Below are 27,562 nucleotides of genomic sequence, written 5' to 3'. Positions count from 1 at the left end.
AGTCAGCCTACTCCTAACTCTCGTCTCTCACAAGCATGTGCACACTTGAAAAGTTGTTACAAAGCCCTGTATTCTCTATAAGAAGGGCAGGAGGGAGGTTAGGGTCTAGTGTTTATGGAACCCTTCATCCAAGTTAACCCTGAAAAAGAGGCCGTTTGGTTAAATGGTGACTAAAACCGTAGCATTCTATCGTGGATGCTGGTGGTGTACATAGTGTGAAGTGTTAATTAAGAGGATACCGTTAACCAGCTGGCTGCCTGAACACGGCTCCTTTTCATCGGTTAAGTGTTAGTGGCAAACATTCCCATTAAGCTCTTAAGCAATGTTTCTGAGAAGGTGTGAAGGGATGCAATTCTAGTACCTTTACGGGAACCTAACTCAGTGCAGGTTCTGTTAAAGCCAGGAGACGTAAAGACCAGTTAATGTTGTGTGTGTGCCTCCCGAGTCACCTGGAAGTTACTTAGGCCCCAGGGGTCTGTGATGTGATCCTACAGGAATAGAGTTTCATTTAGGCCTTGGGCCTGCACTCTGGGCATCTTGGACTTTTATTTTTATCACACATACAGAGAAGTGCACCAATAATAACTGTACAACTCGGTGAGTTTCTCACAAAGTGAACAGAGCTGGGTAGCCAGCGCCAGCAGGAAACCACCCGTCGTGCCCTTCCAGACTCGTCCGACCATACCCCCCACCCCGCCCCAAGGGACTCATAATCCTAAACTCTCCCATCGCTGATCGGTTCCATTTGAACCGGAAAAAGTGAACACTTCCAAACCATAATGGTCTCGCTATGGTGCACCGCTCAGGCGTCCTCAATCTTACAAATGAGATGGTACTTTTTTCCTTCAACTCTGCAGGTTGCCGGGCACCCTAGACCCCTCTAGGAGCGCCGCTGGGGTCTGCAGCTGCACGTTCTTCCACGAAAGCCTTGGGGAAAATGCCGAACTTCCCCTTGCACTCCCCTTCCATCCAGTCGTCGTTCACTGGTGAAAGAGAGTAGAGACGGATTTGTAAGACCTGTGTTAGTAAAACGGCCTTGCCCTGGGTGTGGCACACAGGTCGTGGGTCCGCCCTCCGCCCCCAGTTGTGCCAGTGGAGGAGTCGGTGTTGGAAAGGGACTCAAGGTAAGTGAATATAGGGCTTCGCCAGCTCATTGTTGATGCCTGAGCCTTGGGCGTGATCCTGGAGCAGTAAACTGCAGAATGAATGAATGAAAGACATTTCACGGGGAAACAAGATGAAAGGGATCGAGCAATGATCTTTTAGATGGTACTTTTTAACAGAAGAGTTTTATCAGCTTTGCTGGGAACCTTTGTTCTGACCCTGGGGAAGGAACATGCCATTGGTTAAGTGTATTGTTAATGAATGGTCACTAGTGGGTGGTCCAAGAATGGAGAATGGGCGCTAGTGAGGTGTTTGGTCCATGTTTGTAAAGCGAGGATTTTAATAGCTGCAGTTCTGTGCCTTTGATAAAGTCCAGGCACAGTGCTAGGACACACACACACACACACACACACTCAGACTTCGTAATAACTCGGGTGTATTTCCATTTTACTAAGGAAAAGGAGACCTGGAGATTAATAGCTTGTTCGGGTTCATTCTGCTCATTTCAGACAGTTCAGGTGTGACTAGCTCCAAAACCCGTCCGCCAGACCACAGCACTCGTTCAGAGTCCACCTTTGGATGTGCTCCATCTAGATCAGACAGGAGGGCCTGGGGCTTGGGCCCCACGCCAGAAACGGCTGTAATTGCGAGGGGCATGGCCGGGCATCAGGGTGGTCCCTAAAGTTCCCGTAAGGCGTTGCTGATGGCAGCCCCTGTTGGAGGTCTGTTAATAACACAAGCCGTGGGCTGAGAGCATCGACCTGTCCGAGGTCCTGGGATATATTAGAAATACTAGATCTCAGGCCCTACTCCAAACCCGAGCCGGAGTCCATTCTAACAAGGTCCCCAGGTAATTCACACTGAAGTGTGAGGAGCTTTGTGAGTGAAGCCATCTCATAACTGTCACACACGGTTGAACTCACCCCCAGCACCACCCAACATTTATGTTGAATTCTGTTTAAGTGTTATGATAAAGCTTCAAAATATTACACGGGGTATTTCCACAATTGGATTAGCTTAAGACTGTTGTACATATTACAGCAAGGAGAACACCACTTTCCTTATCTACCCAAAGAGTTTTTCTGTGTTGTGTGTTTATCTCATCACCCCCCCCGCCCCCTACCCCCCAGAAAGCTCTGGACAGTTTAGCTGGTTGGTTGATAGTAACACAGAAAATGCAACAAGTACAGGGAGTTACTAAACCCAATTCTTATCACTGAGTTTCCATTCTCCCTTTAGGAAGGTACGTACATACTGTTAATTGCCACGTCCTTGTGTGCTCCCCGTCTACCTCATTAATTGTAAAATACCCCACTCTCAGTTAATCTGCTGGGTTTTCTGTTATAGTATTTGTTTTTGATTGCTTTGCATTGCTGATGCATAGTTCAGCCATGTGAACAAAGCTGTGGATAGCACTCCTTTGTTTCCAGTTGGAGAACTCGGCATAGTGAGCAGAAGCTCGTTGGAAGTACAAACCTGTGGGTCCCATCCCAGACTTGAGTCGGCACGTCTGGGAGCCCGGCCAAGGAATTTGAACAAACTCTCCACAGGATGCACGGGTGTACCGCAGTTGAAGCACTAAATTAAAACTTTCCGCTACTGTTACAATTTTTCATGTGATTCCTAACAGAATCCAGAAAGCTACCAGAGATGCATAGTGCTTCTGAATAACTGCTTTTAAGACAAAATTTACCCTCTTCTACCCTCATCTTTGAAAGTGCATCTATCCAAAGAACTGTGGTGTGCGGAAGGTAGGTGTCACGCGACTTGGTGCGAAGGCAAAATGATTCCAGCCACCTGCCACTTGGTGAACTCCGAGAATGAGAGTCCATGGCTTCTAAAACATAGCCGTCTGTAAATGGGAATGTACTGAAATGTCCTCTAAGTCGCCACGTACTGCTTCCCTGTCCACTAGAGCAACACGTGGACAAAGGCTGAGCACTCAGATGTGCTCCCTCCAGCTGAAAGCTGGGAAGGAGATTGGAACCACGGGCCAAAGTTCCCTTGGCAGGTTAGTGATGTTTTCTGCCCTTGAATTTATTCCTGCCGGCACGTCCGTTAATTCCCAATATCCAGGAGTAGCACTCACCCATGGACAGAACCTGGATGACGTCCCCTTCCAGAAACCCCAGGTCTTCTGGTTGGGTAGCCTCGTAGCTGAAGAGTGCTACCACTTGGCTCCCCTCCTTAAACTGAGGCGCTGATGTCTGGTTATTAGCCTCAGATTTTTCACTTCCCTCAGGTTCCTCCGGAAAGCCTTGGTCACCCTGAAACAATAAAGGGCCTGTTAGTTATCCTAACTTCCTGGACAGGAGCGGCGACGCCCTCACTAAAGGACTCAGTCGGCGGGATGTCCGTGTCGCACCTGTGATACAGTCTCACAAAGGCAGGTTTGGGGTCGGTGTCTGGCATAGACCTAATGTACTTGGTGAGCACCGGATGGTCGGGCACCCGAAACTAAAGGCTTGCAGGACCGCATGTCGTCTTAAAGTTTTACCGAAAACAAGCAATTAATCCTAAAAAGGTAGAATGGGTACTATTGTCACAGGCGGAGTGAGCGATAGAACGCAAAGGCAAACCTAGGTCTCCAGCTGAGTGCAACACCCTTTCCCCAGCGCCCACCACTCCAGGAACTTGGTTAGAAATACAAACTTGCAGCTCCGTCCCAAACCTGGTAAATCTGGAACCCTGTGAGTGCGGCCCAGCACCCTTGTCTGACGAGACCTCTAGGTAGGTAACTCTGGACCTTGCCAGAGTTTGAGAACCACTGCGCGGAGCCACACTCTCCAAGGCCATGGCCATTAATGAAGGGTGCAGTTTCCAGAGATGTGAATCACAGGGTTTCAGAAATCACCACCAGAAGCCGCGAGGCTGACTGCCATAGCGTTTGTGTGTGAAAAGTCCTCGCTGCCTCGTGCTCTTTGCTCCAACCCTGGCCGAGCCTCCGTATCGAAAGGCAGCGGAAGCAGCGCCAAGGGGTCCAAAGACCAGGTTTGCGCCCCAGCTCCCCTGCTGGCCAGCACGGCAGCCTCCGAGCCTCGGTTTCCTCGCCTGAAGCGAGGCTGGAAGAGGGAAACGAGCGCCTGGTAAATGCCGAGCTGCCGCCGAGGAAGCGGCCCAGCAGAAACGCGGCTTTAGGCGGCCCCGGGCTCCTCGCACTCACCACTGTGTTCTCACACCACAGAGTCAGGCAGTAGTTTTTCGCTTGGCCCCAGGCGGCCGCCATGCTGTCTTCTGAAAGGGGCACCAGCTCGTTGCTGTCCTTGGGCCGATAGCTGGGCGGGGATGATGAGGAAGCACCACGTCAGAGAGCTGCAGTGCACGACCGTCCTCCCCTTCTGTCCTCCAGGCCAGCACCGTCCCCAGCTGCCCCCTAGCCGTTGCCTGCATGGCGCTCACCTTAGCTTAGTGTGTTCCGGCAGGAGCTGCAGTTTCCTGGACACCATGTCGCGGACCTGGCTGTAGGGGAGTCCGGGCTGCGTCTCCATGACCACTGTGTACTTGTAGTGCACCTTGAGTGTGTAGGGCATGGGGACACTGAGCTTCACTTCCTGGGGGGAGAAGGAGCACAGGGAACTCGTGAGTGTCTGAGGCTTCTGCCACCAACGTCCTGGATCCTCACAGCTTTATGGGTAGCTCAGGGAGCACCGTATGTAGCGGGAGAGAGGCTAAGAGGTAAAAGTAACATGAAGGGTCTTCGGAGGTCGTCTAGCCCAACTGGTGCTTGGATAGGAATTCCTGCTGAGCGAGATCGGGCCCACCAGCTCTGGGCGAGCAGGAAACGTGTGCCTGGGGGCGGGGGGCTGTGGAGGGGCCCCCTGGCCCATGGACTGTGGGTACGGTGGCAACTGGTCAACACTTTCTTTGGAACTATTTCTATCATCAAGGGAGATACGCCCATGGCGGACAGCCCAGGCTCTCCCGTTCTCTCCCGTGTGAAATAGCACAAGGGAAAAAGGTTACCTTGGACTCTTCTTTTTCTTCCTGACCTAGATGGAGAAGGTAAGGAGTGAAAAAAGATGTATGAACACTTTGACCAGCCCCTTCCATATGCAGAATGAAATCTCTTAGGACAGGGCCCCCAACTCCATACCCTTCGATCTCTGGGGCAATGGCTAATCTTAGTGTGGGGGGGAAATCCCATGCTGAGGGGCTGTGAGAGCAAAGCCGTGAACGCACAAAGGACCCGGGTCTGTGCTCCTAGGGGGCCTGTGCATAATTATCAAAGGACCGCCCATCCTCACACCCAGGGGGTGGGCAGGGACCCCAAAGGGCAGTTAAACCAGCGGGCTCCAAAGCAAAGACAAACAGGGCGCATGAGATGAGCCCCGGGCCACAAGAAGAAATGTTAGAACCACTTGTTTTTACCCCATCCTTTATTTTTGTGTACGTCTTTAAATGTGATAATATATTAACAGGGCAATATGCATATAATTTTGCATATTTGCAATATGCATAGAGCACCATAAAGGTGCTCTATGGGATTCATGATCAAAAAAAGATCACTGATTTCAAACCAAGCATGACCATTAAAATCACTTGGGAATTTTCTTCCTAGAAATACAGGTTCCTAAGCTTAATTCTCATCCTAAAAAAGCAGAACCAAAGGCTTAGGAATTTATATGCTTAAAATCGTCCTAGGTTAATAGGAGATCCTTGATAGGCCCTTAGAGAGAAAAACAAAACAAGACAAAAAGCCATTAAGGATGGTTTGGAGGATAATTGGAGAAATTTGAATATGCAATATGCATTCTATAATAATATCTTAATGTTAAAAAAGTCCTAGGTATAACAACTGTACTAGGCTTATGCAGAATAATGTCCTTGTTATCAGGAGACACATGCTGAAGTGTGGGGTGAAGCATCATGAATCTATAACTCAAGTGGTTCAACCTCTCAAAAAAAAAAAGTCAATAGAGGAGCAGGGCAAGCCCATGGTGTAACATGTTCACAATTGGTGGATTCACGTGAAAAGTGCTCAGGTCTTCTTTTGTACCGTATCTTCAACTTTTCTGTGGGTGTGACATTTCCCTAAGCAAGAACACTATGGAGAGCACTGAGGATTCTGAGGTCTGGCCAGCGTGAGGATCGCTGTTCTAGAATCTGGGCCAACCGCCTATCTGACGCCTCTCCACAGAACACACGCAGAATCTGCGTGCAGGGCATTAGAGATGCAAAGCCCTTTACGTCCCACGCAGCCCTCTCCTCGCCACGCTCCAGGAGGGGCTCCCTTCACACCCGCCCCTGGGCCCTTTGTCTGTCCCTGAGGGCTCTGCAGCTCAGCTTCCTTCCAGGCAGACCCTCTGAAAAGAGCCACTCCACCCACCTCTGAGTTATTCCAACTGTTTCTCCTGGGGCGTGGTTGGTGCTACTTGAGCTGGGACACTCACTGCCCCCAGAAACCAGCCACATTTACCCGGCCCCACGGGTGTTCTGGAGCAGGCGGGGAGAAGGGCACTCTTTCCTATGTTGGGGGTGCAGGAGGGATGGGCCCTGGGGCTGTGTGGTCATCCACTGAATGGCAGCTGAGAGGACAAGGATCCAGCCCTTCCTGGAAGCAGTCTGGGGCGCTCCCTCCCCCGGGCCTGGGACGTTGCTCCGGGGGGACACTAACCTGATAACTGCGGGGGTCTTCCAGGAGCACTGGAACTGGGCGGGGCTGGGATATCAGCAGCCGGGGAGGCTTCCTCCTGGAGGGGACAGGAAGGGACGGTGAGAACCTTCATCCTGACCAAGTTCTGAGGCACGAGCAGGAGTGCAGGTAGAAGGAGACCCAGCAGATCCCCAGGGAAAGGAGCCAGATGCAAATGACTTCCAACAAGCTGGGGTGGTGGTGACACTCAGGGGGGCCGGAGGGGAGCGTGGGTGGAGGGGAGGCAGGCTTGGCCTGGTGCAAGCGAGCCACAGTGGAAATAAGAGTCCTAACCCGCCCCCCACCGCCAAGGCCCCTGCTGCCGAACCGCCCCGTCAGCCACACTGAAGACCCTCAGGGGTGGGGGAGGGGTGGGTTAAGCTTAGGACCCCAGCCCTGGTCCTAGCTCATGTCTCACGCCACGCCTTCCCCCTTCCAAGGAAAAATCCCACCTCTCTTTGTATGGCATTGAAACCTTTCCAAGTCACTTGGATGTCGTGATTCTGCCCAGGGAGGACCGAGCCCACAGGGGACACCTGGTTCCACGGCCCTCAGCCATCTATGCCCTGCTTAGGTCCAACAAAGGCCACTCACAGGCCCAGCAGAAGGGCGGGCCCTTGAGGGGCAACGGAGGGGGTGGTGGCGTCTTCAGAAGCAGTGATGGGCAAAGCCTTCTCAGGCAGTGCTCTAAAGCAGGCCTCTTTTCTTTCTTTTTCTTAAATGGCATTTCACCAGCGAAAGCATTGACTACTTTTCCAGGTAAAGAGGACATTTCAGGGAAGATCTAACCGTCATATACTACGGGCTTTGGGTCCCATGTCACCTGTGACCAGGAGGAATCGCAAAGGTGAGTGGGCTCAGGGGGTCCTGAAGATGCCCCCACTCAGCACATCGGGGCCTTTCCCCTCGTCCCAGGCTCAGCTCCGGGCAGCTGGTGCCACAAGAGACAGGCCCAGGGCTAGCAAGTCTGTCTTCAGTGATCATGAAGATGGCAAGAGGCCTGTGAGTGTTTGGGGTGGGGCTGGGGCAGGCCCTGCCTGCCCCCAACACCACGCCCCCGGTCCCCCCCCCCCCCCCCCCGTACCTGAGGCTGCTGCTGAGGCTGGATCCGCAGCTCCACTGGCTCCAGGTAGTTGCAGGGCACGAGCCCCTTCTGCAAAGAGGGCAGCATACACTGGTGCTCAGAAAGCTCTGTCGTTGGCCGCCAGGATCCCATGCCCACCAAACCCAACCCCCGGGGCCTCTGCGTACCTGCCCGTTGAACATGACTGTGGCCCAGTTATCGATGCCCTTCTTCAAGACGAAGACGATGTTCCCGGGCATGACCTGGAGCTCCTCCGGTGTCTCGGGCACAAACCCGAACAGCACACGGTGAGGCTCCCCTTCCAGAGCCCTGAGGGGTAGACACAGACTCCGTCCACTGCCTGGCCTGGACCGCATCCCCTCCCACTATGGGACAAGCACAGGGGACTCAGAGCTGGGAGACGCGCCCCGGACACCCTGGAACTCCTGAGCAGGACGCCTGGCTCCGGGGGGCTTGGCCTCGTGGCGGGGGGGTGGGGGGCTGCTGTGTTCCATGGGGCACTACTGCCCTTCCGCAACAACCCTCACTACATGGTGGCTGTGCACATTGACATGGGGACACAGGGACACCTTGGCGCTGTCGCTAGGCCCCCCGGGTCCGTCCCGCCGCAGAGGGGCCCCCAACCCCAGCTTCATTTTCTCCGCCCCTGCGCGGCCACCGGTCCGGGCTGGGGCGGGGCCCGCCTGCGCAGCGATCTGAGTCTAACTTACCTGAAGATCTCTGGCGTTTTGGGCCTGGGTGGAGGCCCAGCGGCCTATTGAACGTTCGGGAGAAATGAAAACCAGCAGGGCAGGAAAGAAAGAGAGAGCAGACTATTAATGGTAATTCGAACCTTCTTCCCAGAGCAGAAAATCAAAGGATGCGCTTTCTGGTTCCATCAGACTCCGTCTAGGGAGACCGCGCGGCAGACCCCGGCTCCACGCTGGAAAATAACACCTCCCACCCGCTCCCTGGGCGCAGGTTTCGCCGGCGCAGCGATTGGTCTTCAGCCAGACCTGGTTTCTGGGGGATGTTTAGCTGTCACAGGGCAACACGGCATCATGAGGACGCTTTTGACCTTGAGTTCTGTCCCTTCGTTAGGACAGTTTCCAAAAGCTGTTCTATAATTAATGTCTGCTGTATTACATGACGCTTGCGGGTATTTAAACTGAAGAGCCACTGGCCAGGAGTCCCCTTTCCCTGCGTGGCCCCGGTTCCACGCTGGGTCGTCCCACGGAGCCCAGTGCTCTGGGAGTCGTCTCCCCTTGGGGCCAAGGGTCTTTGCAAGGTTTCCCACAAGTTCCTGTGAGAACGAGATCAGAGGATCTGGATCTCTATTCTCCTTCGCTTATCTCACCCTCCAGAGCCTCAGCACGGGTCACCTTCAGGGCCAGCGGCCACCGTTCTGACCCGGGCTGGCTGTCAGCGCTGCCCTCAGGCACGCAGGGGCGCCCTTGCCCTCCCTGTTCCCTTGCAACACAGCTCAGGTTCCCCTCGGCCTGCCGGACGCTCTTCCCAGCACAGGCACAAAAATGGTTCACTGCGGGCACCCTCCCTGCGCTCCCCAGGGAACCCCTGATCGGAGGCAGATGGACGCAGCCAGGACAGCTCCCGGCCTCAGGCCCCGGCCCCCACGGGAGCCCCCGGCTAGCCCAGGTCCAAAAAGAAGAACTGTTCAAACGCCCGTGCCAGCTTGCGTTTCAGGTTTCTGAGGGAAGGGCCTGAGCTTCAGGAGAGACGGTCAACAGCTTTCTTAGAACGTAGAGAAGCAAGCACTGGCCGTTGGGGGTGAGGGGAAGCAGGGGTGCTCGTCGCTGGAGGCCTTGAGGCTGGTTAAGCCTCAAACTGCTTCATTCCCACCAGTCATGGAACCCAGGACACCAGGAGGAGCAGGCAGACGCCCTCGGCAGCCCGGGCAGCTCAGGTGAAGGAGCCCTCAAAACAAAGCCACTCGGCAGAAACATTCTCCCCTGTTGGACGTTTCACAAAGAGCTCAGGAGACCGAGGTCTCCCGAGAAGGCAGGACCACCTCACCTGTGGCTGCAGAGGCGCGAACCCTGAGAAATTGTCTTGATCCACCACAGACGCCACCACCTGAGACAGAGGAAGAAGGGCGTGAGGGCTCAGCCAGCCCTGTTTCCCCATCAAGTGCCCTCCTTTCTCACACCCGGGACCCATTCTCACGCCCGGGCTCCATTCACGCTGGCGCCTGGCTCCAGAGGTGGACAGTGGGTAGGGACTGAATGGCTGACCCCGTGGGTTAGAAGTTTCAGCAACTGCAGAAACCAGTACCCACCCTGCCCCCACTAACCCAGCACGCCCTCCCTCTCTCAGAATTTTTTTATTGTGGTGAAATTTACATAATATACTGTTGCCCATTTTAAAGTGAACGATACAGTGGTATTTAGCACATTTGTGACGCTGTGCAACCACCGCGCCTCTCTGGTGCCAAAGCATTTTCACCAGCCCCCAGAGAAATGCCACACCCATTGAGCAGTGAGTCCACATCCCCTCTCCTCCTTGCACCTGGCAGTCTCCAGCTTGCTTTCTATTTCTGTGCATTGACCTATCCTAGGTATTTCCTATAAATGGGATTCCGTAGCATGCGGCTCTTGTGTCTGGCTTCCTTCACATAGCACAATCTTTTCAAGGTTCATCCACGTTGTAACTTGTGTTGGTACTTCTATCCCATTGGATGGCTATATGGCATTTTGTTTATCCACTCAGCCATTGACGAACACTGGGGTTTCCACTAACCCTGTCTCTCTACCGCGCCAGATTGAGCTACCCCAGCGGTAGGTGACTTTAGCCCTACAAAGGTGTCATAGTCACGGGCAGCTTTGGAAGGGGGCTGCCAACTAACTGTGGGTCATTCCCAAAAGGGTTAGAGACCAGGACTCTGAAGAACTCCAGTCTAGGCACAGGGCTGGGCAAGTGGGGCCACAGGGCACATGAAGCCAAGAAGATGCCACGCGGGTCCATTCCCCTGACATGTCCCCTCCACACTGAGTGAACGCCTCAGAGCTGTGGCTTCTTCTCACTGGCTCAGTCCCCAAGGCTCAGCCTCTGGGAGTCGGCCCTCGCTCAGGGCCAGGCTGGAAGGGAGGGATGAGAGGAGCCCAGAGAAAGTAAACTAGAAGCATCTTTCAACAAGACCTCCGTACTGCAAACAGTCTCTCTGGCCAACCCAGGGCAGAACCCCAAGAGGGAAGCCCTTTTTCCTAAGAGCCCCTCCCCCCGTGCTCCGCATGGCCCATGTCTTAGGAGACCCGGGGAGGCTGAGGGATCCACCTACCGTAGCCTTGCCTAGGTAGTCCTTCTTCACCAGCTGGGCCACTTGCTTCTCATTGGGTCGAAAAAGCCTGCCCACGGGGATCACCACCGGCTCGTACAGCTTCTGCTTCTGCAACACAGACAGCAGAGTATTTCCTCACCTGCCAGGCGCAAGTAACGAGGCTTGTCCTGCCTGCCTCACATGCAAGGATCCACTGAGAGCACCTCACAAAAGTGCTTTTTCCAAATGTGGAAGGATGGAACGTGTTCCAGTCCGGAGTGTCTAAGGTGGGAAAGGTGGGTTTCAAAGTCGCCCTTCACGGAGACGCCGTGTGGACATCTGCCAGTGCTGTTTTCCCAGCACCCTCTTTTCCCGGGGGAGCTGCCCCTCTCCCACTCTGCGTGGCTTGGGTGGGGCTGTCACTCACAGCATAGGAGGCACCGTTCCCACAAGGGAGGCTCAGAACAGAGCTGTCTTGGGATCGGTGTCTACAGACAAGGACAGCAATGTAAAGACCAACTTGGACCCACTTGTTCCTGGCGTTTTAAAATTCTGCTTTAAAATGAGCTGCATCCCAAATGTGCTCAGACAAGTGATGGCTCCTTTTTACCGTTTGTTTATATAACCAAGGCATTTTCGATGAGCATGGTCGTGTGCCTGGCACAGTGCCCGGCTCAGGACTCCCAGGGGGCGGGCAGGCACAGCCTCTGCCCTCACGCGCTTGGCCCTGGCCCTCAGCCTCCTGCTCCCCTTTGCTGCCACAGATGGAGCCCTCCTTGGGGGTGGAAGAGAGGTGGCCACCCCGGGCAGGGCTCGCGGTCCCATACTCTAGGCCCCGGCTTCTCAGCACTTCCAGATTCAAGCCCCTGCTTGAAATTATACCCTCAGATCAGTACTGCCCGGGACCCGGAGAAAGTAAAAGCACCATTTCTATGGTTTCTCAATCCGCACGTCCCCGGAAACAAATAAAAATCCAATGACATGCTCTCCCCGCCCACATCACCGGCCGCTTACCCAGATGCATTCCATGGCTTTGTCGATTTTGGAATGCCTCGGTTCAGACTTCATGCTCATGGCCAATGCTAACTGCTCTTCAGCCTTTTTCCATTCCTCCTTCTTGGCGTGCATGAAAGCGATGTTATATAAGACCTAGAAAAGCACAGGCCACGCCGTAAAACCAGAAGCTGCTCCAAATCTAGGCACCGGGGATGCTCTCGCATGAGCTCCTGGCAACATTTCTCCCCCCACCCGACCCCCCCAGCTCTCCTGGGAAGGCCTGGAGCTCAGCACCATCCGTCTTGCTCCTGAATCCTGCATGGCACAGGACGGTGTTAAGCGAACCTCACGTGATACATTAATCCGACTCGGGTACATTTTTTGGACAACCAGGTAGGTCAGGAGGAAACAAGAGCTATTGTGTGGCTTTCATATCAAGAAGAGTGACAGGCTCAAGACCCCTTGAAGCGCTGGGAATAAGATACATGTGTGTGGCCTCTCCAAACAGCCCCTGCCACTGAGCCTGGGCTGGGAGAGCGGACGTGTGCGGGGCAGCGGGGGCGGGGGGCAGAGGGTTCCAGATGCAGTGTCCTGCACCGGCTCCCCGGAAGCCTGCCAGGGACATGGCACTCACAAGACTGTGCGACAGTCATACAGGAATGAGGACACTCCACTACCCGATGGACAAGAGCTGGAAAGGGACTCGGGACAAGCCTCGCACGGCACCGCCCCTGGGCAGGAGGGAACTACCCGTTCACCCATCCGACGGCGATAATTTCCCAGGTCTTGAGTCGGGTGGTAGGTTCATGAGTGTGTGTGTAGTTGTTATGCATCACAGCTTACACATAGAATCAAGTCTTTTGGATGCACCAGCAAGATTTTAAAAAACAAAACAAAAAACTGAGCCTCCGTGAGCGGTTGGTTGCCTTCCACAGGCACACTTGGCTGGCCCAGCGCCCCCACCATGGGTGCAGGAAGAAAGGACAATTCAAGGTTGTTTAAAACGTCCTATTCCGTTCCCAGCCACCTTCTTTTTAGACCTTGGCAACACCGCGTTTTTATGACTCCCTGACTGGAAAACATTGGGCCTCTTTTCAAAAAGGATGGTGCGATTTCCCTGAGCCAGAGTTGCACTCTGAGGCAGGGGTGGCGCTAGAAGTAGGGAGGTGACTGGAGAGTCCTGTGTGGCAGAAGGGCCTGAGGCCTCGGGAAGTCCAGTGTTCCCTGCCCCAGGGTCATCTTGATGTCAATTTCAGGAGGAACATTCCTCCCATGGGGCGCTGCTTTGACGCCACTGGCTCATGATTCTCACTCTCGAGCTCCTGGGTCCCCCAACCGTTCAATCTACATAAGCGGTTCTCGATCTGGGGTGACTGGTCATGCCTAGGGATATTTTAGGTTGCCACACTGGGGGTGCAGTGTGACTGGCATCTAGTGGGGAGAGACCAGCGATGCTGCTGAACATCCTACAATGCACGGGACAGCCCCTTCCAGGCCCACTTAGCAGAAGTGCCACGGTTGAGGAACCCTGCTCTAGAAGCCGGCCAAATGCCAGCAATCCCCATGGCAAAGCCCCATTCCCCAGACTGGGAGAAGTGGAGTACGTTGCTAGCCTGCTGGCAGTAAGGGCTGGGTGGGGACACATGTCCCCAGGGGCCTGTGCAGCTGTGGACATTATTATTAGCCCTGGGCTACCCTGAAACACTTGGCTTCTCCCGCCTGAGGAACAAAAGCAAAGGGGCTTTTCCCCCTGATTCTTCCAGATAAAGATCTGGGAGATTTGCAGGGATTTCACTTTTCAAAGCTACCGGGATATTTGAGGTTTAAGAGGGGTGTGGGCTGGAGACAGCGTGCTAACGTGAGAAATCAAAGCCAGTCGTGCTTCTCCTGCTTGGTAAGAGGGAAAATATGTTATCCTTCTACAGGGACCATTCCTAAATGTGTGCGTTGAGCTGTTCTTTGAGCGAGAGGGGACAGATTTGTGCCACATTACCCTCACTCTCTCTTTGGGTATCAACTGAGGACTTGAGACCAGAACAGTTAGTAGCAAAGAGCGTGGTCTGTAACGTGGGAACTGAGCAAGGCCGCGGCAGGTCCTGCATGGATGGTGAACCTGTGATTTGGACTTGTTAGAGTAATGCTGGGCAAACTGTGTATCAACCTGAGTGACGCCAATTACTACAAATGCTTTCACAGGCCAGCACACGCGTGTCCGGGCCGGGCCCATCCTCCTTACCTCGCAGGAAAACAGCTTGAACTGCAGCCCCAGGATCTTGTAGTCTATCAGTTGGTTCCCTCGAAGCTGAGTCAAGGCCTCCTTAAGGTCCCGGATCGCTGAATCGTATCTGCAGGATGGAGGGAGAGAATAAACCAATCTAGGGACAAAGGGAAAATTGTGGAATAAAATGTGTGTCTGCGTCCCCTTCTCCATCCATCCCCCTGCCAGCCTGGAGCTCTACTTCTGTATAGAACTCAGGGCGCAAGGTGCCCCTGGGGTTGGGCACCCCGGCTGGCCCCCAGGCTCAGGCAGCTGGGGTATTTCCTTCTCTGTTCACTGCGTACAACACCCACCTTTCTGACAACAGGTTTGTCACTTTGCAAAAGAGCCCCCATTCTTCCCCTGAGAGCTCCAGGCAGAGCCAGCACCTGCTGGGACCCTGGGTCCCCGCAAGGTGGTGCAGAGGTGGTGCAGAGGTGGTGCAGAGGTGGTGCAGAGGACCGCTCGCTCCTCACTCCCAGCACGAGGCCAGGCCAGCCTGACGCAGGGACGCTGCTCCGGGGCCCCTCCCACGGCCGCTGACATGCCCTCGTGCCCAGAGCCGCCTTCTCCATGGCTGCTTCTAGTCCCGTTCAGCTCCTGGTTTTGTGGCTTGCTTAGTCTCCTCCCCCCTCCCTCCCCTTCCACTCACTTTGGAAAAAAGAAGCCACCCCTTGAGTAACAGCATCCCTAACCCTGCTCCTGGCAGGGCTCTATGCGTTCCTGGGTTGGCCTTGTGCTGACCAGCGCCGGGTGTTCCTGGGCTGCTGTCATGGATTCGGGGCGGGGAATGCGGCCGGTCACATCGGCAGGGCCCACAGACCCGGGGGCAGGACCTGGACCGTGTCTCCCTTGTCTGCCCCCGACCTGCCTGCCCGGGGGGAGGGAGCCGTTGCTGGGCTGCAGGGTGTGGGGCGGTGGGGCTGGGGGAGCAGCAGAAAACAAGCTGCCTTCACCCCACCCCCCATCACCTGGCCGGGAAGGGACCGATTTCACTGCTAGTGTGGCTCCCACCTGGCACTGAACCACAAGTCCCCAGGCCACTGTCTGACCCAGAGCTGCCACATGTGGCTTCTCTTGGAGGCGAGCCTGGAATGCGGCCTCTGGCCGCGGGGGACTCTAGGGGGTGGTATGGTGTCATGAAGGTGGCCAAGGACAGTGGCCAGGGGCCTGGGACCACGTCCATTAGCTGTGCCCCTGCCCAGGGGACCCTGGTGAGTTATTTCCATGGCCTCAGGCTCTGGGTCCATAATATAAGGAGTGTATTGTGTACCAGAAGCGAATTGTATTCAAGGCGCCTATCGTATGAGGAGCCTGCCCATAGGTGGCCCCAGATCTAATTTCTGGAGTCAAAACCACATGGACTTCACCCCTGGCTCTGCCACTTACTATCTAGTGACAAAGGACAAGTTGTTTAATGTCTCTAAGATTGTTTCTTCGTCTTCAGAAATAGAGAATAACAGGGGCACGTGCCTCCCAGGGCTGTGAGAGCTAAACGGGGTGAAGCATTCAGGGGCTTAGGATGGTAGGTGTCCGTCACACATAGTAATTTTTATTATTATTATTATTACATTTTTTTTCAGCTCTAAAACTGTTAATTAAGTTCACATGCCAACCATTTGGTACCTGGTTCCTTAACACTCTAGGCTGTATTACCGGGAGAGAAAAGCACAGGGTTGTAGAAGCTGGAGCTCTGATCTCAGGGGAGTGTGGAGTGTGGACCAGGAGGGCGGGCTGCGGAGAGAGGCCTAAGAAACGTGTCCCCACGTGGTTGGGGGAGAAGCTGAGCCTTCTGTCACCCCTGCGTTTGACAGCAGTGGCGGCAGCAGTAGTGGGAGAAACAGGAGAAAGGCTTCCTCTAACAGACCTTCATTGTTAGTAAGATGAGTGTAAACGCTATGAAAAGCATGCAAGCTCCTCCTTAGGAAACAGGAAGCACGTCAAGATCGCTACACCTTTTCTTTAGGTGTTTTTGCGCCTTCTTTCTAAGCTGGAGGATTGGGGTCCTGGTTCCGACTCACTGAGCCAAGAGGGAGGGGTAGGGGGAACGCAGGCGCCCTGTTGCGCGCACATGCAGTTCCCTGGCGTCCCCTGTCTGCGTGTGGGACAGTCGCCGTCCTCGGAGGGCACGTTCCCGGGTACCGTCAGCATTTACCCACAATGAGCTGCCTCCGTGGCAAAAGCCCTGGCGAAGCGGATGAATTTCACCTGTGCAGCGACACCGCCGCGTCACCTGGCATTGAATGACCCCAGCGAAATCCTTCTCATAATTCTCCAGCCCAACAAGATGTCTAAAACTCTGGGCCCCGCGGGAGAGAGAAAGAACCCACAAATTATCTGTATTCAAAGTGCTCGCTTTGTGTTAAACATCGGTGGGGAGCGCTCTGCTGAATGTCGGTTTTTAAACGTGTCTTTAAAAGCCTCGCCAGCTGCCCGCGACCGCCCCCGCTCAGCCCCCGCCTGCCTCCCGGGAGCTGCGCCGCCGCAGGGACACCCGCCTGGGCGCACAGCCCCGCTGCCCGCTGCGCCGGCCCGGTTCAGCTCAGTGCGTAACTCCAGGGGAGCAGGCACCCGGGTGCTGCGGGGCCGAGCCGTGGAGCTTCGGCCGCCTCCAGCCCTCCTTCATCTCTCTTCGGTGCCATTTGGAAAGCACAGCGTCCCCTGGAAGGCCAGGGTGCGGCGGGCAGCTTCCTGCCGGGCGCCCTGGCTGCGCTGACCTGAGCCATCCCCGCTCGCCCGGCGGCAGGAGCTCGGCAGGGCAGCGCCCACAAACTCTGAGCCTGAGAGGTTTATAATCCTCACTGAAAAGTTTCCTTAGTAACTGCTGTTCACGAGTGTTCCCGTTCTACCCACGCCCCATGCATCCCGCAGTCCAGGATAACAAGAGTTTTAGCAGCTGAGAAAAGCCAAAATGTCAAACACACCTGTGACCGGCTAGAGGTCACAGTTTCCAGTTTCAAAGGCTGCAGAACAGACTTTGCTGCGTCACCTCATTGGGCCAGTACCATCTAAAGGGTCTCACAGTTATGATCACAGCCCTTGCAGTCATAGGGCCCAGGATGTGGAACACCGAGAGCTTCCTTCCCCTTTCGGATGGCAGACCGGGGGCAGAGAAGTGAGACGGTCTGGCCCTGGTCACCGAGACACCACCTGCCTTCCCAGACAGGTGCTCTAACGATGCTCGGTGGGACTCTATAATGACGGGAGAGCAACAGGACGTATGGAAGCGGGGAAAGCGGAGAGAAAAACACACCCATGACATTATCGCCCGAACAGGAGCCCCGCTGTAATCTGGGGAATTCGGAGCCCACTCACCAAGAAGCCATTTTTCTAGTTCGTTCCCCATGGCCCTTGTTTTAAAATATCTCTTACAGCCTTTGCCCCCTTCTGCCTTGCGTTATAGTCACAGGTGTTTGTGACCCCTTTCCCTTTTAGTAAATTCCTGCAAGCAGAGGGTGTATTTTTCTCCCTTTAGTTTAATTAATTTACCTAGCAAGTATTAACTACTATACTCAATGCTGAAAAACAAGAGTGAGTAAGTAGAGATTTCTTCTATCTAGAAACTCACAGAGTAGCGAAGGAGACAAATATCTCAGTGAATATCGGTCAGAGAGAAGACAGACGTTCTAAAAGGTGGCACCCAAAGAGAGGGCACCCACCTTCGGGGCTGAGTGGCTGGGCAGACCCGTGGAGTGTCAGTGGGCGGGCGGGCTGCAGCCAGGCCACACAGGAACAGGCGAGGAGATTGGCCTTTATCCCACAGTGTGGGGTCCACCGACAGCTCTTAAGCAGGTAACATCAATTATTTTAAAGATCAGCCTGGAATAAGGGTGGACAAGGCAAGACTGGTGGCTGAGAAATCAGTTTGGAAGTGATTGCAACAGAGTCTTGGGGAAAAATGAGGGTCTAAACCAGGGTCGTGCTGGGGGGGATGGAGAAGAATGGGTGAGTTTAAGAGGTCAGCTTGACAAGGTATAGGAAAAAGAGGCACCCTGGGTTGGTCCCAGGTAGAGATTTAGGAGCCAGCGGGCTACCAGTGGGAGCCCACGCTACGGGAGAAGGTGGGATCCCTAAGGCTTCACGTATGGATGTTCAGGGGGCGTTGACCCCCCTGAAGCCGCATGGGAAAGTGCGTGCACTGTGTGTGCTTCTGGGAAGATACCCCGCACATTCTGCCACTTAGCAACCACTGCTACAGTGACCTAAGGGCAAGGAGTCGAGAGCAGAGCCTTGATGGGGGGGGCGGGGGCGGGGGGGGGGCCGATGCCTATGAGCAAAAGCAAAGGAGGAACTTCCGGTGGAGAACAGTGCCTCGTTTATATCATTTCCTCAATAGATCCTCGTCGAGTTATCAGTGAAATTTGGAGGATTTCTCTCTCAGATTTAACTACTATTAATCACATGTTAATTGAATTCTGGGTCTGTCTTCTAGATCTTTCTAAAATGTTTCTAATTCTCAAACTCCAAGCCTTGCAGGCTCAGGGACTTCTGGGCATTTGCAGGTAGAAATTTCTCCTGGGAGCCTTTCCTCTTAACAGTATCTTTCCTCATTATAGGCTGTTGGAGCTAATTAAAGGAAGGGCTGCCAGTTCGTCTTTTAAGATCAAAGATCAGCTGGGGGATTGGTGCCCGGGCTGCCCTGCGAACTCCACACACCGCAGGTCCAGGCTTTTCCTCCTGATTGCCTCTGTGTGGTTTTTCTTTTGGGAAGACCTTGCTTCCCTTGCTTGAAGCAACTGCATCTACATCTTGGAAGTCTTCTGAGCTTCTTGTAGTTGCCCCTGGCAACGGTTGGGCGCCGTGGCTTACTGGGTTTGGATTTCGACCAAACCCTAGGATCAGAGCCCAGCCCACCCAATGCCTGGACGTTGTCTGCAGCCTCCTCTCTGCCCCAGCAACGCCCTGCCTCACCTGCTATATGCACGCGTGTGCACGCACGTAGACACCAGGCTCTGACCATTTTTGCTGCAAGTTCTTCATTAGCCTGAGCTGAAATCTTCTTCCCTAGAGCTGTGCCCACCAATGGAGTGAACCCTTTCTACAAAGGCTTGTCATCCCCTAAAACATTTTAAGTTAATACTTAACCTATTTTCCCTTTGTTATTTGCATGGTCGTTTTGGGGGTATTTTGGGGGAGGGGAATGAAAATGAGATTAACTTTGATTTCCTATTTATCTTTTTACTAGTTATTTTGTGTTGACTGTAAACACACCGGAAAATACAGACAGACGGATGGCAGAAAATGGAAATCCCTATCACTTCACCAGCCAGAGAGAACTGCTGACAACGTTTTGGTCTATGGCCTTTCAGACTATTTTGTGAGACAGAAATGGGCTTGTGCTATAGGTACTGTTCGAAACCTGTGTTTTAAATTTAACAACTCCTGTGAACTTTTTTCTAGGTTAATATATATGCTACTTATTTATCTATATCGATATATTCTTGTACACATCATATTAATAGTTTGTATTCTTATTCTGGTGGCTGAAAAGCATTTCATTGCATGGATTAAACTAGGCTTTTGAAAACACAATCTGCAGAAACGAAGGAAGGTTTGATGTGCTTTCACAATAACCCTCACTGTGTGGCAGGTCAATGCCCCACAGGAGGGGGCCCCCAGGGGCAATCCCTCAATGGCCGACAGTTTACAACCAGCACCCCACGCCGGGCCACGGCAACCCGCGAGGGATGCCTGTGGGTTCCATGCCAGCTGACCACCGGCCTGCCGTGCTTATGCAGGCTCGCTGTGAGCTGTGACACCGCTGATTTCTAATGGGGTGGCAGGCCTACCCTCCCAGCCCGGGAAGGCTTCTGCCTCGGGCCGATTTGTTGCAAAACTGCCTGGGGAAGGTCCAGTCCCACTGCGCACCAGAGGCTGGAGAGATACTCCTCAAACGCCCAGCACTGAGCCCTGCTCTGGCTGCTCTGCGAATGTCTGCAGCTTGCGCAACGCCGGACCACTTACTTCTCCATCTGGTAGTAGAGCATGCCTCGTTGGAAGTAGGCGACCGCCAGGTGCTTGTCTCGGTTAATGCTTCTGGAGAAGGCCTGCGGAGAGGGGGAGGTCCGTTGGTGGCCGCGGGGCCAGGCAGGGAGGAGGTGGGACGTGAGCCAGAGCGTGAGGCCAGAAGGGTCTCGAGAATCATTCGTGTCTTTACGGTGACACCAGGGTCAGAACACCCTGTGTTGTCACTTCCTGGTGGCATGCCATGAGGCAGGTTACCTAATCTCCCTTGACCTTAGTAATCTCCTTGGTAGAATGTGATATTAATTTATGCCTTTCAAGACTACCAATAGGATTAAAATAATAGAAGCAATGAAATATGAAAACAATTAAAATGTCATATACAGTATTATATTTATTTGTTATATAGATTTGTTATATCAGTATTACACGATTAAAATGATAACAAATACCCCTGGCCAGTGTGGCTTGGTGGGTTGGAGGCTGGTTCCATACACCTAACATTGAGGGTTCGATCCCCCATTGGGGCACGTACTGAGGGCAACCAATTGATGATGTTTCTCTCTTCTCTCCCCCCTCCAAAAGCAATGAAACCATGTGCTCTGGTGAGGATGATGATGATAATAATAATAGTAAGTGCATGTAAAATACCAGGAGTAAGGACTCAAGCAGGAAATTGGAGAAAGGCAGAGGGAGTGAGCAGCAGAAGAATGCAGGGAGAAGCCCGGAGCGCAGCCAGAGCTGGAGGGGAGCAGGGCCTGCGCAGCCTGGCGAGGGTCCCAGCTGGCGCCGCCATCCCAGGCCGGCTTCTCCCCTGCAGCGTGCACTGGGCCTCCAGAAGCCCCCGGAATCTGTGCTGCTATTTGCGCAGCCCCCTGGCAGTCCCCAGAGAGGAGGCGGGGGCCCTCGCATGCTCCTGCCCACTCTGGACCCGAGATGGACTTTTCGGTCTGTGTGGGTCCTTCCAAGTAGCTTCTCTCCTTGCTCTCTTTGCTCACTGCCGGTCACAGCGAGGATGGCTGTGGGAGGAACTGGCTCTAGAAGGGGGCTGGGGAGTCAGCCATCTGTCCACAGGGACTTGCAAAGACCAGCTAAAAGATGAAAACAAGAACTAACACTTGCACCCGTGTGCGGAGTGACGCAGCAGTTTAACAGGTGGCTTCTCACTTAATCCTCAAGATGTTCAACCCCTTGAGACTCTGAGAGCTGGAAGTTACATGACTTGCTGAGGACCCAAGGTCCAGAGAGAGGCAGAGCTGGGATTTGATTCTAGATCTGCTTCCAAATTCCACACCCTTTCCAGCTTCCCGTAACCCATCCTAAAGGCGATGCTTGAATGCTCAACCCGGGGATACAGGAGAAAAACTACTTGAAAGAGATGCTGAAATGCCCCACACTGTGCCCCCGGCAGACATCATTAACCAATCACAATATGATTTCCTTCCACCAGCCTCAACATCCTTAAAAGAGTGTGGCGTGTAATTGTCACGTAGATGAATTGTCACATAGGTGAGACCTATTTTACTTTAGTGCCTCCTCTTGACCTCTTGGGCAGACAAAGCTCACCCTGCAGGTGAAAGCCCAGGAAAGCCAAAAAGAGGTGCTTTAGCGTCAGGTGCGAAGCAGTGAGACGCAGATCCCTTGTGTGGCCAGTAGGAGTTCATGGACGAAGATAGAACCAGGGGCATCTCCTTGAAGGGGTTAGAGAACAATTCCAGAGGGACGAGCAGTTCGTAGATGGAGAGGAAAGGAGAGCATCTCCCACAGGGGTTCTCAGCCCTGCAGCCTGTTCGAACCACCTGGGGAACTTTTAAAGATGAAGGGCTTCCACGCCCCTCCCCAGACCAATTAAATCAGGATCTCTGTGGGTGGGGCCTGGGCAGCTTTTGTTCTTGCACAGCTCCCAGGAGGTTTCTTCAGGGCAGCCAGGGCTGGGAACGGCTGAGAGGGGCCCCCAGGGGAAAGGAACCTCCACTCACTCACCTTTTCTGCCGCTGCCCAATTCTCCAGGATGGTGTATATGCAGCCCATGTTGAAACAAATCCTGGAGTGCGGGTCCTGGATTGCAGAGAAGGCGTCCAGGGCTCCCTTCCAGTCCTTCTTGTCGGCTGCCAGCACCCCGTCATTCCAGAGGCGGATGGCCTCAGCCAGAGACATGGTCGGGCGGACACCAGGGGACCGTGCGTGCTGGCCGGAGGCAGGGAGAGGGTGAGTGGGGCCCTTCCCCAGCAGGGCCGGCCCAGGCCTTCACTTTGCCCAGCCTGGTGCTCCGAATGGGTCCGACCTCATTTAAGACAGCTTCCCAGTGTTGCAAAGGCGTCAGGAAATGTCCCCACCTTTCGGAAACTGACGCATAACCCTGCCAGGAGAGAAAAGGAAAGAGACAGAGAGATAGGGCAAGGCGGGGCGGGGTGTGGGGGAGAGAGGAAGTACATCAGATGCTGCTGCGATGGATCAGTTCCCCAAAATGCTTCTGCCCTGTCACCCGACCTGTCCTCTCTGTCTTCCCCTGCTTCTGCCAAAGCTCTGGGTCAGGGCTCTGCCCCGGCAACCTGGGCAGGCCCACGTGCCTCCCTGGGCTCTGATCACCACACTCTTGTTAAATGAGGGCGTTGGGTGGGAGGGCAGTTTGCTCCAGCCTCACGTGAATTCCTCGCCCGCCTTCTCATAACCTCACAGACCATCTTGAAAGAGTTGTCTTTCATCTTGAGCTAAAATGAACCATTAGCACATCTCGGATGCCCGAGGATGGTCTTGGGTGTCCATCTGGGTCTGAGGTCGCTTTTACGGACACATAAGATGCTCAGAAGGGAGCAATCTGCTGCCAACACTGAAACCAGGATCCATGTATGACAGTGAATTATGACTTCTCCCATCCCTGCATGAAAAACAGAAGAGGCAAGGGGTCTGTTTCATTGGTGGCTGATGTGTCTGCTAGTCACCTCCTTCCCTGAGGGTGAGGGGGGTATAGGGGGACTAAATGGTAGTGGAAAAAAAATACAAAACAAAAATATTTTTAAAAGATTTTTTTCCCTTGTTGACCCAAAAAAGTAAAAATCAGGAAGATCTCCCTAAGGAACCCTTCTGAGTACAGAGTATAACAATTGGACTTACTGAAATCCTGACTCCTTGTTAATATTAAAGAAAATGTCCTTGTAGCAAGAGAAAGAACTCACTATGTATTGCACAACTTCCCTAAGAGCCCCAAAATAAAAGTTACAATTGTATTTCTATAGGACGTGGAGGGTTGAAGGCGGAGAACGGAGCAAACGCGCACCCGTTCCCCGTCTTTGGATGGCCTTCCCACCCCACGTCTTCGCCGGGCGAACTCCTGCGCATGCGCGAAGGCCCGTTAAACGCCACTGCCTCTCTGCGATCCAGCCCCACATGCCAGGTAACAGGGCTCGTTTTCCCTCCTTTGTACCACCGCTTCGTTCTAGAATCCCCAGCACCAACACTCAGTACATGATGAAGGAATGTATTCCAGAAACAACTTAGAAATCATTGGCCAATGACCCGCAGGTGATGGAGGTGCTAGGAAGAGACACTGCTAGTGTATCCAGGAAATAATCAAAACCCGGGTTGCATATTGACTGCTCCTAGGAAAACTCAGTGGCTTTGTGGCTAATTGGTGAGTTCTTAGGTAGCTAAGCTAGACTTTACTTTTAAGCTTCCCCCCGCCCCTTTTTATTTTATTATCCTAGTCGGCCACACAGAACTCTCCTTCAAAGGACAGCCATGACTTTTCCAGATCATTTCCCAGAATGTCCCTTCACAAGCCCCTACAGAGTCTACTGCTTGCTCCCCTCCCTCCAGGCCTTCCGGTCCTGCCCCACTGCTTTGCCTGAGGCTGGTTCCCCTCCCCAACCTCCCTTCCCACGTCTGCACCTCCGCCTTGCACAGCCTTCAGTGTCCCGCGCATCCATCCCCTTCCTTCACAAGTCACCCTGGAATCAGGCCCACCCGCGAGCCCCCACACCTGTGACCTCGCCGTCCGACGTCCACGTGGTACCTGCGTAGAGTTCCGTGTGTGCGTGTGCGTCTCGGAGCAGGCCGTGCCCCTCGGCCGGAAGGCCTGGGACGGCCCGCCCTCGCACCCCCCAGAGCACCACAGTGCCGTTCCTCCTCGGTCCTGTCCCCTCCTCTCCACCCTTCCTGTTGCCAGACCATCGGATGGACGCACGGCCTCCTCATAGCTCGCCTTTGGGTCTACCCTCCACGCTGCGCCCAGGCTTCTAAAGGCACAGGGAGGACGCTGTGCGCTGCGCAGTCGTTCCCTGTCATGGCGCCTCCCTCCCAGGGCTCCCGCTGCCCCGACCGCCTTTCTGCTCGCAAAGGCGCCACCCTGATCCCTCCGCCTGGAACGCTCTCTGCCTGGCTGGTTCCTACTCCTCTTTCACGGCCTCTGAACGGCCTTTCCTGATCTACGACCTCACTGTGAGGCCCTGCTATCTCACAGCGCACGGTCCTCCCCGGTCACGGTGTTAGCGACGATTTGTAACTGTGCACCCTCTGTCAGGCTGTTTCTACTCCCCAGCGCGGACAGTCATTTCTGCTGTCGTTGATTACAGCACTCGAGACAGCATTTTCCGGTGCCCTTTATTCCGCCTCCTTCTTTCCAGAGACACCCCCATCTGTTGACTGTCTCCACTCTCCTGAGGCCGACCCTGCCCCGGGTTGTGCGGTTCTCAGCGGCTTAGGCATAAGCATGAGATATAATTCTGGTTAATTACACTTAAGGGCAAGTCAGCTGAGGATTTCTGGGAAAGATATGTTTTTTTTCCTTACGGATAAGAAAGAAAAAGTCATGTGGGAAGAAACAGCACTTGTGAAGTATTATGCGTGAAGAGGCGTCTGGGACAGTGGGAGCTCTCCCGTCACTGTGAGGAGAGCCAGCTAAGGACAAGCCACTGTCTCAAAGAAAATGGGAAGCTGAAGAGAACCCGCATCCTGAATTCCGTCGGTGAGCTCCAACATAAACCAGCTTTGGAGCGGACCTACCTCGGGGTTTCTTGTTTGGTGAGAGAATAAATCTGTTTACTGTTTAAGCCACTTGAATGGGCTTTTCTGTTTTTTCCAGTTTAAAACATTCCGACAGATGCGCCCCTGTGTTCTCAGTTGCTAGCACAGCACTTGATGTAGCAGGTGTTCGGTACACATTATTTGCTGAATAACTTCTGTTGAGACACTGGTTGGATAACTCGACGTTTCAGCTCAGTGACTTTGAAAGTGTTCCAAAATTCTGAATAAGCAAGATTTATGAATAATTGGGGGAAGAGATCGCAAACCCCTGTTGCATGTATTCATTCAACGGAAAGCTAAGAACGTTTGTTCCCTTGTTTTCTGAGGAAGTCTGTGAAATCAGACTCATTGTTCTCTCTACTCCTTTGTGCTCTGCAATTCCCTCCTCATCCCAGCTTTTTAGAGTTGAGTGTTTCATGGCTCTCTAACTTTTCCTGCTACATGCAGTTTCTCTCTAGAGCTCCTCAAAGCCCAGCAACATGGCTCAACTTTCCTTCCGTCTGGCGTCGTGCGTCATTCCAGCGCATGACAGGCGCTCTATAGACTCTTGAGAATTGGTTAAATGAACCAAAAGCTGAGAAAATGGAATCCTACCTGAAAAAAGAATTTTTATATTTTGTCAATATCACATTATTTGCATAAAGTGAGGCACATTGATAATAGTAGGGAAAAGTATGTGCTACTTTCTATGCCTTCAATTCTAGTATCAAGTAGGCATTTACACTGAGCACCACACAGGAAATCCTCAGGTGATGGATTTCAATAAATCCTCATATATTAGACATAAACTTGGCCTGGATTTCACGGAGAGGATACAGAAAACTCAGCATGGGTCCTGTTGGTCAGCAATGATAATTGAGAGGCTCAGCGCTAAAGGTCTTCTTTCTCCAGGAAGATATCATGAGGTAGTCCTGTCTAACCTGTCAGTTTGGTAATCATTTGCCTGGTAACAGATTACCACAAACTTAGTGCTTAAAATAATACACATTTACTACCTCGCAGTTGTCAGAGGTCAGGAGCCTGGGCATGGCTTAGCTGGGGCCTCTGCTTAGGGCCTCGCAAGGCTGTCGTCAAGATGTTGGCCGGGCTGGGAAGGACCTGCTTCTCAGCTTCCTCATGTTGTTGGCAGAATCCATTTCCTTATAGCTGTAGAATTCATGATGCTTGCTTTTTCAAGGCCAGAAATGGAGAGAGAGTCTCCATTTCGCTGAGTCTTTGATTTCCAGACCCCGTTTAAAAGACGTGTCTGATGGCCTGGCTGGGTGCCTCAAATGGTTGGAGCCTTGTCCTGTACACCAGAACGCTGCGGGTTCAGTCTCTTGCTGGGGCACGTGCAGGAGGCAACCGATCGATGTTTCTCTCTTACATTGATATTTCTCTCTCTCCCTCTGCTGCTGAAATCAATAAACACATCTTCAGGTGAGGATTAAAAATGAATAAATAAAGGGCCTGCCTGATTAGGCCAGGCCCACCCAGGGTGATTTCTCTCTCTTGATTAATTTAAAGCCTGCTGGTTAGGGATCTTAATCACCTCTGCAAAATCCCTCCACCTCTGCCACATTCTGAGTCAGAAACAAGTCACAAGTCCTGTCCCCACACGCGGGGGTGGCGGGTATTACCCAAAGGCAGGGGCCCCGGGAGGTGTCTCTGAATTCTGCCTGCCACAGCCACGGAGTTCCAGGCCTCTCCATCCCTGACTCGCCGGCCACGTCAGTTGTTTCTTCCCTGTGCACCTAGAAAGGGCTCTCTCTCCCTCTCCTCTGTGTGCTCAAACTTACCTGACTGTAATTTTGCCATGGATAATGCACACTTTTTTGCTCAAGTTTTTGAAGCAAAAGTAAGGATGAGCATTATATATGGGTATAACGATCACATACCATGGGTATAATAATGGGTACAAAAATCCTGTGTATAATGTGCACAGAAACATGGGTGTGCATTATACATGGCAAAATATGGTACTTGTTTGAGTGACTGTCCCTCACCTAGACTGTCCGCTCCAGGAGTCCAGGGCGTATGTCTGATTTTTTCTACTCTATCCTTTGTGCCTGTCACATGTTAGATTCTCAGAATGTGTGCCAAATATCCATTCTGTGGAAGGTGCTTTTAAAGTCACAGGAACAATTCAGGCTGATTGGTTACATGTACTCATTCTATCATCAAAATGAAGGCATGTATAATGCCTATTCTTTTTTTAATGACTATTCTTTTAAAGAATGCTCACATGAGGCCTAGGAGCGACCAGGATTA

At 53.2% G+C, this 27,562-nt stretch overlaps 1 protein-coding gene across 1 annotated transcript; it reads right to left on the bottom strand.

Moving 5' to 3' along the window:
• Positions 1-388: 388 nt before the first annotated feature.
• Positions 389-22,575, bottom strand: NCF2 (neutrophil cytosolic factor 2). Its single transcript, XM_054587533.1, has 15 exons — positions 22,274-22,575; positions 20,291-20,373; positions 14,306-14,414; positions 12,088-12,222; positions 11,095-11,202; positions 9,834-9,893; positions 8,531-8,574; positions 7,988-8,129; positions 7,821-7,889; positions 6,719-6,794; positions 5,068-5,093; positions 4,504-4,655; positions 4,268-4,379; positions 3,194-3,371; positions 389-983 (listed from the first exon to the last, which is right to left on the bottom strand). Exons 1-15 carry the CDS (start codon positions 22,445-22,447, stop codon positions 871-873), a joined length of 1,581 nt encoding a protein of 526 aa, XP_054443508.1. The 5' UTR covers positions 22,448-22,575; the 3' UTR covers positions 389-870.
• Positions 22,576-27,562: the final 4,987 nt, after the last annotated feature.

The sequence above is a fragment of the Pteronotus mesoamericanus genome, unplaced genomic scaffold (assembly GCF_021234165.1).
Source record: "Pteronotus mesoamericanus isolate MK-2021 breed Mesoamerican mustached bat unplaced genomic scaffold, CSHL_Meso_final scaffold_1186, whole genome shotgun sequence".
Taxonomy (NCBI): domain Eukaryota; kingdom Metazoa; phylum Chordata; class Mammalia; order Chiroptera; family Mormoopidae; genus Pteronotus; species Pteronotus mesoamericanus.
This window is presented reverse-complemented; position numbering and strand designations above follow the sequence as displayed.

What these genes read in the sequence shown, in the direction of transcription:
- NCF2 (XM_054587533.1), bottom strand. Translation starts at nt 22,447, where the DNA reads ATGTCTCTGGCTGAGGCCATCCGCCTCTGGAATGACGGGGTGCTGGCA. An exon ending in CTCTACTACCAGATGGAGAA is followed by an intron (nt 14,415 to 20,290) that starts GTAAGTGGTCCG and finishes TCCATCCTGCAG; the next exon opens with ATACGATTCAGCGATCCGGG. An exon ending in AGCCTCAGCAGCAGCCTCAG is followed by an intron (nt 6,795 to 7,820) that starts GTACGGGGGGGG and finishes TGTCCCCTCCAG; the next exon opens with GAGGAAGCCTCCCCGGCTGC.